Source organism: Osmia bicornis, chromosome 6 (genome assembly GCF_907164935.1).
Source record: "Osmia bicornis bicornis chromosome 6, iOsmBic2.1, whole genome shotgun sequence".
Taxonomy (NCBI): domain Eukaryota; kingdom Metazoa; phylum Arthropoda; class Insecta; order Hymenoptera; family Megachilidae; genus Osmia; species Osmia bicornis.
In genome coordinates, this window is record NC_060221.1 from 1,860,004 (window position 1) to 1,873,483 (window position 13,480).

Consider the following 13,480-nt stretch of genomic DNA (forward strand, 5'->3'; position numbering starts at 1 on the left):
ATCGATTATTGTTAATTAAACAATCAAGATTCATCTAAATTTCCAAAATACAGCATAGTTTTCGTTTGCAGATTGTCGAATACCCACCACGACGCGGCGAGCAAGTTTATCAGAATCACAACCCGAGGCCAGAGGAACAATATACTCCCAGAGGATTTAATCCCATTGGTGCAAGACGTGGTCGAGACTCACCCTGGTTTAACTTTCCTGAAAGAGGCTACTGAGTTTCATTCACGCTACGTACACACGGTTCGTATCCGCGTGATAAATATTTGCCGGGTATTTCTCTTACCGAACGCAACACTGACAGAGAAAGATTCCACTGGTAATGGGGCGGTAGTTTACGCAACGAGAATCCTCTTGAATTATTCAAAATAATCGTGTTTGCCTCGAGCAATTATCGTTTTAGCAATTGGACACAATACCGCTTCATCTGAATTCTTTATCCACGGAATCCTTTCTTCTCTTTTCTTCTTTTCATCGATAATAATTAGCTTCTGTAGTTGCGCGTCCGTCCGTTATGTTTCAACGTCGACTATCTGCCTGAAAAGGCTATTTGCATTTAACGTTCTCGAAGTCGATCGATTTGCATTTCAGGTGATCGCCAGGATATTTTATTGCGTAAATCGAAGCTGGAGCGGAAGAATCTCTGTAGCTGAACTGAGAAGAAGCAACTTGATGTCGGTGATCGCGATTCTAGAACACGAGGAAGATATCAATCAAGTTACCGCATACTTCAGCTACGAACACTTCTACGTTATATATTGTAAATTCTGGGAATTGGATCGAGATCACGATCTTTTTATCGATAAAACGGACCTCACCAAACATAACGATCATGGTGAAGACGTGATTCCTTATTATTTCGATTAATGTAGGCTTTCCTTAATTAAAATGCTGATAATAACGTACTTAATTGTACTTTAGCCCTGTCGAAACGTATGATCGCAAGAATATTCAGCGGTGCCGTGACAAGAGGTGGCATGAAAAGTGGGAACGGTGTGCAGCAACCACAGGATAAGATGAGTTATACAGAGTTTGTATGGTTCTTGTTAAGCGAGGAAGATAAAAACCACCCGACTGCGATCGAATATTGGTTTAGGTACAATATACAATATCTGGTGTATGTATATATTTTGATATATAGCAGAAATTATATTGACGGTGATCAACAGGTGCATGGATCTCGATGGAGACGGTTACTTATCAATGTACGAGCTGCAATATTTTTATGAAGAACAGTTGCACCGCATGGAAGCAATTGGAATCGAAACGTTGCCCTTTGAGGACTGTCTCTGTCAGGTAAGTCGGGAATTTACTGTAAATAGTATGCAAAGTATGTGTCTTCAATTTAAATAAAATTTTTCATGGAACGTTGAATAGATGTTGGATATGATCAAACCAGAGACACCAGGAAAGATATCTTTGAGCGATCTGAAGAAATGCAAAATGACGTCGATCTTCTTTGATACATTCTTCAATCTTGAGAAGTACCTAGATCATGAACAAAGAGATCCCTTCGCGTCAGCTAGAGAACACGATCCTGATGGTCACGAGGTAAATTTTCAATAGTCATTTAAAAAAGTGTACGCGACAACCCTTTGGGATTTCACAATGTTATTTCATTTGTAATAGCTGTCAGATTGGGATCGATTCGCAGCAGAGGAATACGAATTGCTAGTTGCTGAAGAGAGCGGTAACGAACAGAACGAGCAAATGTAAGTATCGACGTCGCGTAATTCTTGAAAGAACACACGGTTCATCTATGTTACACAATCGTACGTCATCTTCATCTAATTACGTCATTTTCATTATCGACTACTAACGAACCGTTTCTTATGAAATAATAAACCATAAAACGAATCAAGTTGATCGAAGCTAATTCTGACGAAACGTTGGCCAAGATACCAAGAGAAATTGAACGTTATTCCGCAATATAATAGATGAACCGGGCCGATGGTTTCTGTAGAAAGTCCTGGCTTACAATTTCAAGCTATGAAACGGAACTCATAGCTTTCGAATTGTGGCATGCTTTGTCGTTAGATAGGCAGTTATGCCCCCCGTTGCGGGATCTAACAGTTTCACCATGTACTTTGACCGTAATGACAATGGTGCGATATATGCGTTTGTTGCAGGCTGTGTGATGATGAAATGTAAACCATCATCTGCAGCTCAGTAAGTAAAGAAAATAGAGAAAAGTAAAAAACCAGAATTGCATGATATGATGATGCATGTGTATGCATAATGTATTAATGGAGAGTTGGCTAACCGCTTATTTATTTACATCTTTATTTTTATTACTCCTCTTCTAGAATATCGTATACTATTCGTATCTAACTAGGATACTGTTAAATACAATGAATTATTAATTTTGATTCGCTCGAAGAAATTGAGCAGCTCCAGGATTATATGAATCATTAATTAATAGTATTAAAGAGTGTGAATTGTTATCTGTACGATGATCTCCTGAAATAACATTCGTGAAGTGTTTCAACTCTCAACAGTGAAACTTGAACATCGAATTTCAAATATATCTTGCGTAATCGTTTCGTATTTCATTTTCTCATTTCCATTTTTACGCTCCGTAGGATCGTTCGTTTCTGTTGCGGCAAATGTTTGAAACAAAAAGAATTTATTTCAGATTTACAACTTCAATTTAGATTCAAATACACGAGAAACTCTTTGCACAGATCCTTAATAGACGCCTTGTTTCTTTGCATTTGCTAAAGCGTGATCTTAAGTTGCATCTTTTTTTTTTTTCTTTTAAGTGGCTAATCAAGTCTTGAAGAACAATGTTCTAAAACGTTTTGCATCGTAGAGTAGTTAATCCATTTATAGTTCACCAATTTATTTAACTTCCAAAGATTAAAGATGTCGTTCAACGGATTTATTTAGTTAAAAAATCTTGTTCTCTCCTCAGGTCGTACGATTGCTTACCAGAGGACGTGTTCTCCCGAAACTTGGACATTCTGGACAGCGAATCGGCGGATTTGCTTGAAAAATCAGACATTCAGTTCTCAGGACATCCTGACGGTCTGTCGACGGTCGGCCAGTCAGATTCGATTCGGCATCAAGCCAGAAGTCAATATTATGATAGCGGTGACAGTGATGATTACGCTGAAAGCGATAATTAATCGTTTCCTCGTTTGCAAACGCGCAACGATATCTACTTGAAGAAATTGGACGTGATTGCAAAGAAGAGAAATATCCTGTCCCCTCGAAGCGAAAGTAGTTTAAACGTGTAGTTATTCTCTATACGATTAAGAGAATCGTGTAATCTCGTCAAGAATGACCGTATCAACGATGGCAGAACGATTCTCAATGGATCACCGCATCATTTTTATATCGAAGGATCATCAGATACGAATCTATTCGGTGGTCAACTTCGAATCACCGCCCTGAAGTACAAAAATAGCCGAGGAATTTTGATTTTAACATTCTACCCAGGTGAAGGAATGTTCGAACAATTTTATTAATCGTTTACGAGTGAGAAAAATGAAGATTGATTTTTTCTAAAAGTAGGGGGATTCACTTTTCACCGAAGTGTTAAATAGGAACACGTCGAAAATTGAGCCACCTATACGCAGAAATTGGGAAAAGCTCAACATCACCGAATCGATCCGTAACTCTGAATAGTCTGGCGATAGAAATCAGGCCATGTGATAAACGGGCGTCGTTGTTCAACTTATCAATGATATACATATTGTGTACTTCGTGTTGTAAATAGACAGCAAATCACGGACCCTTATTTTTACTTAAACATGTGGGAATCATTTGAAATAGCGGCTCTTTCAATTGCTGCAGCCGTTCGTTAACGTGTTGACTGTCATGGGGGGGGGGATTTTCTGTGGACTAATGCTACAAATTGAAACAGTGGAAAAAATGGAGCATATAGCTATTTCTACAGTGCTAGTCAACGTGTTAAGGAACTTTTGGACCTATAGCTTTAGGAACATTCTTACGAAGGATCAGGTTCTACTTGGTCGGTTCTTAAAGTTTCATTCTCGTGAACTACCCTTTTTCTAGCCCAAAGAAAGTCATATTTTTTAGACGAAACAAAAAGAAGAGAGAAAGGAAATTTTGCGAGCATATACACATGTACACCCTCTGTTTCTCTTGAAAAGAGAATTCACTGTTCGAGGCTGCAACAAGTGGAAATTGCGCGTGAAAGGATACACTAACGTGAGAAAAAAGAAAAAAAGAAAAAACTTTTACCCTTCTGTACTCGTCTTGTATACCATTAGTATTACGTTGTGTGCGACATTAATTACACGCACGATAATATCGTTCGAAGGGTTCCGAGACGAGAACCGTGACAAAGTATTCAGCTAATTGCACGTAGAGTACTCGTAAATGGGTGTTCGTCTTCTTTTTGTCGATGGTTGCAGACTGCTTCAGGCTTTGCGATTTCGTTTGCGATTTCGAAGTAGGTTTGTACCGAGACGATAGAGTAACAAGCCAAAGACGCGAAACTAGGAGAGGAAAAGAAGAAGAAAAAACAGAGAAATTCTGAACGAAGATCGTGCTTAAACGACACACGACACATTGTTCTCTTCAATAATAAGCGACGAATGTTATTAAGGCTCTGGGAAATATCGAGTGCGTTCGAATTTCCCCTTGTTTATTGAACGTTTAGCGAACGTAGCTTTTGTAATCTAAGTTTAAAGTTGCTTCATAGTGTTCTCTTCGAAACGATGCATTCTAAATATTCATTGTTTCTTCTCTATTTGTCTCTCTCTCTCTCTCTCTTTTTTTAATTAGTTTAATAAGGTAACAGAGATTTTATGTACTTTTTAACGTTGTTAAGGAATCATTTATCGTTTAAAGTAATGAAAAATTCGACCACAAATATATAGAAGATTCTTCGATTTTTAAACTTTCTTCGGGAAAAAGAATATTCTCCCGTTGTATACGATCGTCGAAGAACGTGTGGTATAATTTCATTGGGAAAAAGAACACTTAAATGCGGTTCAACAACTTAATAAGTTTGCGAGTTTGGAGACCAATTTGTACCCTGTGTTATTTCTCAGTATGTCTCTCTTCATTGTTACCATTCAGTTATTAACAGATTCGCTACCAGCGTTCCGTATATGTGTTACAATCTAAAATTGTTATCTTATATATATATATATATATATGGGTACATTAAAAATAAACAAAGGTTGTTTCACTTGTGGTATAACATGATATTAAGTAGTATAATATTATAAATGATGTATATGACTCGAAATTATGTTATTTTATTCAGTGTTTTATAAAAAGAAAAGGGAGAAAAAAATTGAGCGCTGATAGCGAACATGTTAATTGATTGTGAGATCTTGTTTCTGCGTGAATTTTATTCCCTTGTTGTTCTAATATTAAATGGACAATTATTCGAATAATATATATATATATATATATATCTATTGTTTCTTAATAGAACGCCCTGATCAAGGGTACAGTTGCACTATCGCAATTTGCTTGAACCGCCAAGACTGCTGGAATATGTATATATTACTTTTTCCGCAAATTTGATTTTAATCGCGTACATAGAATATATACTACTCTAGTCGAAATGTGTGCTATAATTCACGTAACGAAAACGGCGAATTCATTTTTTCTTCTTAATTTCTTCCATGCTATTTGATGAATTGCAAGCTACGTATTGATGCGTGTAAAAATTTTCTTCGTCGTAAAGGATATTTAATCCTGGAACAGAAAATTTCCATTTAAACGAGAATATGTTAGTAATAAAATAACATCCAATGTATTAGTTACGGTAATTTAGTAAAAAATATTTTTCATTTCTTTGGATGAAAAGTATCTTGCTTACTAACAAAGCGTTGAGAAGGGAAGTTTAAACAAATTAAAAACTATCGATAAACAAAGAAATGAAGAAAATTAATTAAGTTGTAAAAAGAAAAATGTCCCAGAATTAAATATTTACACTCGCTTGGTGCTCTAAATCGATGCTTGGTAAACAAGTACATATTGTTCTTGTTGTTTGCGTACCTATTTGGTTAATTGCACGATCTTCTTTTTCATCGGCTATTTTTAATTCATGTTTACCAAGATATCAACAACGATACGCGCTTTACTTTACGTTGATGAATTTTCATCACTGATACGATGATTGGGAAAAAATTTGTAAGGCTTACTGTTAAAATCTTGCAGAATCGAATTAGTGAATTTCGCCGTAATATTTCTAAAAAAAGGGATAGTTAACCCTTTATTTGATGAGATAAAATTACAGAACGAATAACTCTTTTTTCGTTGAAATAAAATAATAATTATGGATTAAGGATCTCCAAGTAAAGGGTTAATATTTTAGAGGAGGTTATTTAATTTCTCTGTTGCATTTTCCGCACCCAGAGAACCATTTTTTGCGAGTGATCGCTTTTGTTGACTATCCAAAGATGTAACTATTAACATTTACAGTTGTATCTTTTATATAGCTCGTTATAATTTTTTTACCATATATATGTATATATATGTGCATATCTCTTTTATAGAGTTTCATCATGACAACATAGTATCCATCAAATTTCCATTGAACGAAAGTTAAAACAAGAAAAAAAGGAATAAGAAATGTTTAGTTATTCGTAATTGCATTTGGTCATGTATTCGATTGTTATATATTTATTCATTACTGTACGATAGGTTTATCACTGTTCTAGCGATCTGTTACACGATTTTTGAATCAAGCAGTTATCTCGAGCGATTCCGTGTCTATTTCTAAGGAAGAATGATTATTTTTCATGGGACAACTGGTACGGTTGAGATATTAAATTCATGGTTAATATTCGCACACGCGTGCTTAGACGGTTTCGATAATACACTCACGTTCACCATTTACCTACATTTTTATTTATATATTTTATCTGTGCATGAGTAGACAATTAAGGTAATTTTGCAAGTTAATAAAAATGATTGGTAAAAGAAATGTCACTTGGAATTGTGATAATTTATCATTCTCTTCCCGCTTTCTTTTTAAATCGTTGCCAAATGATAATTATTTACAGTAGATGATGCACAGAACTGTAATATCACACGAATAAAAGTGTGGTTGACGTACAGAAAATGGAAGATTAATTGTTTGACAATCTTGTATTCACAAACTTGTATTTTAAAAAGACCGCTATAAATTAAATATTTTTGAAATTCGACCCTAGCGACATCTATGCAAAAATGGCTGAAACTACTCAACGACTTACCGATCGATTATCTAAGGGGGAACGCTTTCCGGAAAAACGGCCGGTAAGTTGCTGAGTAGTTTCAGCCATTTCTGCATAGATGGCGCTGCATGCGAAAACAAAATATACAACCCCTCACCTTTGGTTGATGTCCACAGACAGACTGACGCGCTTTAGCGCGAAACAGCTTTTTTATAGATCGCGGCGCCGCCACGCATGCGCTATGACCTTCCTTAACATGCAGACCGCAGACCTTAACTCACCTGGGGGTGTCTGGGACCCCCAAAATCGCAACCCTTTGAGGATAAAGGCATGTCGAATTTTTTGTATCTATAATCGCTACTATGCACAAGGTTGGATATAAATTGTAAACATACAAATGATCTTATGTAGTCATGTGAACATTAACATCAATATTTAACAAGTTAAGCTCAATAAAAAAGCAATATGTCATCAAAATTGAATACTGGATTACCAGGTGAATTATTATTTTGATATTACACAAACATCATGCTATGATCAACATCAATTTGTATAATAATTAATGTTTTCAGATGTTCCATTACCATTTTCTGTCCTTATGATCATTTTATTATCTCTGTGCTTTGCTAACAGTTACAATGGAGAATTTGTATTTGATGATTCTGAAGCTATTGTAAACAATGAAGATGTACAAAGTACTCCTCTCTGGGATATATTTAACAATGATTTTTGGGGAACTAAACTGACCAATAAACAAAGTCATAAATCATATCGACCACTTACAATTCTGACTTTTCGGTAAAGTGTGTCATATGAAAAAAACTAACACATTTGATCACTTATTGTAAACAGATAACTTTCTTAGATTACACTTTTGGCTCCGTGAAGGTTTGATAGCTCAAGATTATCATATAGTAAATATAATATTACACACACTAGTTTGTGTGTTAATGTTGCCAGTATTTAATATACTATTGGGTGCAAAACAGAAGAATATTGCATTTTATGCTATTGCATTGTTTGCTGTTCATCCGATACATGCAGAAGCTGTAAATAACAATCAATTTATGTATATCTTTTCTAAAAAAGAAACATATTTTAATGATTCATTTAAATGTATAGGTTTGTGGTATTGTGGGTAGAGCAGAATTATTATGTGCTTTGTTCATATGGATATCTATCCTATGTTATCATTGTTCAATTTATGCAGAAAAATTAATACACAGATGGCTTAGTATGTGTGGTTGTATTGTATTCATTGCAATTGCAATGCTATGCAAAGAAACAGGAATTACTGCAGTGGTAAGAATCATGAAAACTTCTTATTAATTAATATTATTAATAATAATTATCATTTTTTAGGGAATTTGCTGTGTATATGATCTTCTAATTGTAAATGAAATACTTCCAAGTGATTTAATTATATATATTATGAAAAAGCGTTCTTTGATAGTAATAAAACAATTTATTAGACAAAAGCAGAAATTGTTAATCAGACTATTTGTATTGCTTACATCTGGTTTAATACTTATTTTTTCAAGATTCTGTGTTATGGGATTCAAAGCTCCAACTTTCCAGTCTGTAGATAATCCAGCTTCATTCATGAGTAATATATTTTTACGAATGTTGAATTATAGTTATATTTATTGTCTGAATATATGGTTATTAATTTGTCCTCAATGGTTGTGTTTTGACTGGTCAATGGGCTGCATACCTTTAATTACCACTTATGAAAAAAGAATATCCTTTGTTATTCTTTTCTGGTTAGTACTTGGCACAATGTTTATGTACACTGTCAACTCCTATGAAGATAAATATCTAAGGTAATTAGTTAGTAACCAATTAAAATTAAATTCTAATAATAGGAGTGTATTTTCTTTCTTTTATAGATACTCAATTATGGGACTAGTAATGCTCATTATTCCATTTTTGCCAGCTAGTAACATCTTTTTTAATGTTGGTTTTGTTTTAGCAGAGAGGACATTATACATTCCCTCTGCTGGTTATTGTCTTTTAATTGTTATAGGATTACAAAAGCTTTGTAATCGAGTTCCTACACAGTATTTACTACTATCATATACAATTTTAATTCTATTATTTTTTACAAAGTCGTGGATAAGAAGCGAACAGTGGAAAACTGAGACCACACTGTTTAGGTCAGCATTGCATGTTTGTCCATTAAATGCAAAAGTTCATTATAATATTGCAAAAAATGCTGCCGATGTTGGAAATTTGATACTAGCCCAGTATGAATACCAAGAAGCTTTAAGGTATAAAAAACGATAATACTGGTACTTAAAAGTAAAGGAATTAATTGCACAATTTGTTAAATAGATTAAATCCTACATATGCTCAAGCTATGAACAATCTTGGTAATTTACTTAAAGATCAAGGAAAATATGTAGAAGCAGAAACTTTGTTTAAACGGGCTATTGAACTGCAGTAAGTTGAACTATTCTTATTTATTTAAGATATAATGCTGAGAATAATTGTGTGTTTTAGGGAGGATTTTGCTACAGCATGGATGAACTTAGGTATTGTCTTGTCAGCTCTTAGAAAGTATAAAGATTCAGAAAAAAGTTATCTAACTGCTCTTTCTCATAGAAGCAAATATCCTGATTGCTTATATAATTTGGGAGTACTGGTAGGTAACTTAAACATTAATCAGACAAATATGAAAATAATCATTCTAAACTAAACTACGATAATTACAGTATCTAGAACAAAAAAATTATGACAAAGCATTGAAAGCTTGGGAATCTGCTACTAGACAAAGAAAAACACACAGAAGAGCATGGACAAACATAATATTACTTCTTGATGACTTAGGTATGCGCGAAGAAGCGCTTAAAATGGGTTATCAAGCTTTGCATTTTCTACCAGGTGATGCTTCGATTCATTTTAATATTGCAAACATGTTAGGCAAAGTTGGAAATTTTGTAGAAGCAGAAAAACATTTTAAAAATGCGATATCAAAAAATCCTGCAGACGCTATGTTTTATACGAATTTAGGTGTATTGTACCACCGATGGAATAGATTTCGTGAAGCAGAATATATGTACAAACAGGCGTTAAAAATTAAACCACAACTAAATAGTGCGAGGGATAATTTAAAAAAGTTGTATTCTATAAAAACGGCAATACAATAATTTATTTTTATATAAAAAATTAAATTTATAATAAAAATGAAACACATATTTATACATCTATTTTTCCCTTTACGGCCTCCATATTACGCGGATATGGGTATGCTTTAAAATTTCCTATCTTTTTACCATCAATGTAATTATATGATTTGAAACACGTATCACAAAAATAACAAGGATTATGTGGTATTCTTTCGTGATCCATTGTAATCCATTGTGCATTGTATATACCACATATCATACAAAATTTAGAAGTCATAGGTCTTAATCTGAGCACCTTGGGATATACAGATACAGCTAAATCATCATCAGAATTAATCAACCTAAAGATAGTAATGTTTTAAATCGAAAACAATGCATTCTTAATGTTAGGAATTTTTTTACGAAATAACTGAATTACCTAGCATCGCTAAATACAATCAAATGTTCACAACCACCTTGGTGCTTGTACACCCATGGATAACCAAATCTCAAGTGCAAGGAATCTATTCGGCAATCTTCCATTACAGCAGTTTTAAAAGGTCCCAAGTTTGACCGTCTCTGTGCCCAATCGATAATCACTTTACTATAATCAACATTTGCTGGGCATCTCGTATCATTATAAAAGGTGTCTTCAATAAAAAAGAATCCTGATTTATATACATCCTACAATATGTCAGACATATGTTATATAACTGCTTAAAAGATATGTAAAGATGCATTACCTTTGCCATAGGTCCTACTGCATTATTCAAATTTTCACTACATTCCCTAGAAACAGTGTAATCAGACATACATGATATTTTATCTCGTAAATCAGCAAGTGTCTGAGAACCTAATATACCAAGTATATTATTTAATCTTAATTTTGAGCCACATTCTCTCTTGGGTACATTCTTTGTACGTTGCATGAAAGGATGATAAATTCTAATAGAAATAAGAATATCTCTACCAGGTGTAACTTGTGGTCCACTTATTTCTTTTGCTTTTTCAGTATCCTAAAGGGAGGTATAATAATTGTATATTAAAAATATTTATTGATACTTGAGTTTGAGGTAACAATAAAATACTTACTATAAATAATTCACTTTGATACTTATAAGAAATTTGTCTACTATCTCGATTAAATCTTTTTCTTAAATGTTGAATTGTTTTTAAGGGTACATCTACCGGTTCCTGAGGATCAAATGTTTCTTTCTTTCTCATTTTTCTGGTATTAAGTAGTTTTGGAAATTCTCCGTTTACTGTTAAATTGTCAATACTAAAAGTCACATAATTTATATTATTAAAAATGGTAATGCTATAGATATAATTTGAACTAAATAATACCTGCAATAATTCATCAACATGGACATTTCTTCGTCCTCAAGTTCTACTCCCATTAGTGATATAATATCAGCAGTATCTTTTTTCATAGACAGAAAACAATCGGCATATCTAATCATATTTAAGTATTCATCAAAATATTCTTTTATTTGTATCTTTGATGATGCATTGTTGTTATAAAATTTATACACGTCATCCATTATTCTTTCAATATAATATTTGGTGATGCTAGTGTCGAAAACTTTACCGACAGACCCTAGAAAAATCTCTAGAAACGAGTTTTCAAATTACGTCGTCATTTCTAAACAGAATGCAAAAAAACTTGAGGGACATGTTCTTGAGGCTCTAAAGAATGTTAGTCTGGTCCTTATATTATCCAAATCATCAAAAAGTTATAAAATATTGAAATTTATGTCTGTCAACCGTACGGGGGTTCGGTTACAGTTATCAGTTATCACAAAATCTGTTTATTATAAAAAATTACTAAAAAGTTTCGGCTCACATCATGATTGAAATAAAATTGCTAATTACACAAGAACTAATTTGTCACAAACGTTAAAAATAGACTCACAATCAATCACAAATGATTGTACAGTGTTTCTCATACTTATTCAGTATTTGGTATGTTAACAAGTTCCTCAAGCTGGATTAGCAAATAAATTTTGATAACCACTGTTCCACATGTCCAAGCTGTCAGTATGTGTATTACACGTCATAAGTTTTATTGTTAAAAGACGAATAGAAATATTTATTAAAAAACATGGAACCATTGTATCATCAAACAAACAAATTAGTCCAAGAAACACAACATCTTTTCTCACAACTTGAGAAATACTCACCTAACTTGAACATCCAGGAAATAGAAGATAATATTGAATCAAAAATAAATCTTATCAACAGGTAGTTAATTGCTGAATTTTAGCTTTGTACGTTTTCGAAATTTACAAAGAATTTATAGGTTCACATATTATGCATATAATATACATAAAGATCATATTTTGTTCGTAACAATTATTGTATTGTTTTCTTTGTACTTTGTAGCAATTGTGAAAGGTTAGATGTGTTGTGCCTTAAAGGCCCTATATCTCAAAGGCAAAATGCTAAAATGCGAGTAGATCAGCTGAAGTATGACAGCCGTCACCTAACAGCTGCTCTAAATTCTTGGAGAAGAAAAATGATGATGAAGCAAAGAGAAGAAGCAGAAAGAGAAGCATTATTGTCTAAAAAGTTTACTACAAATGCTCAAGTTGACATTGTGATAGATCATAATGTGCAACATAATTCTAGTTTACAAAATGCAATTCATGGGGTAGATGATCTTCTTCAGAGTGGAAGTAGTATTTTAGATAGTTTGAGATCACAAAGAATAACTTTGAAAGGAGCTCACAAACGATTAATAGATATTGGAAACACTTTAGGACTTTCAAATACCACAATGAGACTGTTAGAGCACAGAGCAAAACAGGATGGATTTATCTTAGTTGGTGGGATGCTATTCACTATTATTGTTATTATTTTAGTTATAATTTATTTTACATAAGAACTGATTTCTTATTTTTAAATGTATACAAGGTGATGCAATTAACAGTAATATTATTTAAGCATCTCTTTTGTTAATGTATTAAACAAATAAGGGTATATAAAATGTGATATGTTTTATTTACAGTACAAAAGAGATACTTAAAATTCTTTGAACTAATAATGTTAACTGCTTCATCTTTTATCCACTAAATTGTGTGTTGTATTGTGAAACTAAAATTCATAGTTGTTGCTAATTATACACCATAACACATGTATTTGTATAATAAAACAAAAATGAAAAATAGATTTAAGAGTTTAAAAAGTTGTAGTTTAATTTATTTCGTTACTAAAAAG

The 13,480-nt window shown here is 33.2% G+C and overlaps 4 protein-coding genes across 7 annotated transcripts in view; 3 read left to right on the top strand and 1 right to left on the bottom strand.

Annotated features, from left to right (window-relative positions):
* LOC114877349 overlaps positions 1-6,922 on the top strand; it is a 29,743-nt gene extending 22,821 nt beyond the window's left edge. For 2 of the 3 annotated variants that reach the window (XM_029189828.2, XM_029189827.2), the window contains exons 6-12: positions 72-249; positions 598-841; positions 928-1,102; positions 1,176-1,302; positions 1,384-1,557; positions 1,636-1,718; positions 2,921-6,922. In XM_029189828.2, coding sequence (XP_029045661.1) covers positions 72-249; positions 598-841; positions 928-1,102; positions 1,176-1,302; positions 1,384-1,557; positions 1,636-1,718; positions 2,921-3,134 — 1,195 coding nt within the window. In that variant the 3' untranslated portion in view covers positions 3,135-6,922. Of the gene's footprint in view, positions 1-71; positions 250-597; positions 842-927; positions 1,103-1,175; positions 1,303-1,383; positions 1,558-1,635; positions 1,719-2,135; positions 2,176-2,920 lie in introns of all 3 variants that reach the window. The other variant, XM_029189829.2, reaches the window with a different exon arrangement.
* An 88-nt stretch (positions 6,923-7,010) lies between these two features.
* On the top strand, positions 7,011-10,397 carry LOC114877350 (protein O-mannosyl-transferase TMTC4-like). Its single transcript, XM_029189831.2, has 9 exons — positions 7,011-7,650; positions 7,727-7,952; positions 8,020-8,203; positions 8,277-8,456; positions 8,517-8,977; positions 9,044-9,424; positions 9,489-9,596; positions 9,657-9,798; positions 9,869-10,397. Exons 1-9 carry the CDS (start codon positions 7,620-7,622, stop codon positions 10,301-10,303), a joined length of 2,148 nt encoding a protein of 715 aa, XP_029045664.2. The 5' UTR covers positions 7,011-7,619; the 3' UTR covers positions 10,304-10,397.
* LOC114877352 (snRNA-activating protein complex subunit 3) lies at positions 10,290-12,640 on the bottom strand. Of its 2 annotated transcripts, XM_029189835.2 has the most exons (6): positions 12,445-12,640; positions 11,609-11,684; positions 11,354-11,540; positions 11,005-11,277; positions 10,701-10,945; positions 10,290-10,623 (listed from the first exon to the last, which is right to left on the bottom strand). In XM_029189835.2, exons 1-6 carry the CDS (start codon positions 12,455-12,457, stop codon positions 10,353-10,355), a joined length of 1,065 nt encoding a protein of 354 aa, XP_029045668.1. In that variant the 5' UTR covers positions 12,458-12,640; the 3' UTR covers positions 10,290-10,352. The 2 variants fall into 2 exon arrangements, with proteins under 2 accessions (XP_029045668.1, XP_029045667.1); XM_029189834.2 differs by lacking the exon at positions 12,445-12,640 and having other exon boundaries at positions 11,609-12,021.
* Positions 12,071-13,430, top strand: LOC114877353 (Golgi SNAP receptor complex member 2). Its single transcript, XM_029189836.2, has 2 exons — positions 12,071-12,505; positions 12,647-13,430. The coding sequence occupies exons 1-2, from the start codon at positions 12,366-12,368 to the stop codon at positions 13,143-13,145; spliced, it is 639 nt and encodes a 212-aa protein (XP_029045669.1). The 5' UTR covers positions 12,071-12,365; the 3' UTR covers positions 13,146-13,430.
* The last annotated feature ends 50 nt before the right edge of the window (positions 13,431-13,480 follow it).

Bases quoted from the DNA above. Each gene is read 5' to 3' on its own strand.
- LOC114877353 (XM_029189836.2), top strand. From the start codon at position 12,366: ATGGAACCATTGTATCATCAAACAAACAAATTAGTCCAAGAAACACAA. The intron at 12,506-12,646 runs GTAGTTAATTGC...TGTACTTTGTAG, and splicing joins AAAATAAATCTTATCAACAG to CAATTGTGAAAGGTTAGATG.
- LOC114877352 (XM_029189834.2), bottom strand. From the start codon at position 11,805: ATGGATGACGTGTATAAATTTTATAACAACAATGCATCATCAAAGATA. The intron at 11,278-11,353 runs GTAAGTATTTTA...ACCTCCCTTTAG, and splicing joins ATCAAAGTGAATTATTTATA to GATACTGAAAAAGCAAAAGA. The intron at 10,624-10,700 runs GTAATTCAGTTA...TACTATCTTTAG, and splicing joins ATTGTATTTAGCGATGCTAG to GTTGATTAATTCTGATGATG.
- LOC114877350 (XM_029189831.2), top strand. From the start codon at position 7,620: ATGTCATCAAAATTGAATACTGGATTACCAG. The intron at 8,978-9,043 runs GTAATTAGTTAG...TTTCTTTTATAG, and splicing joins TATGAAGATAAATATCTAAG to ATACTCAATTATGGGACTAG. The intron at 9,597-9,656 runs GTAAGTTGAACT...TGTGTGTTTTAG, and splicing joins AAACGGGCTATTGAACTGCA to GGAGGATTTTGCTACAGCAT.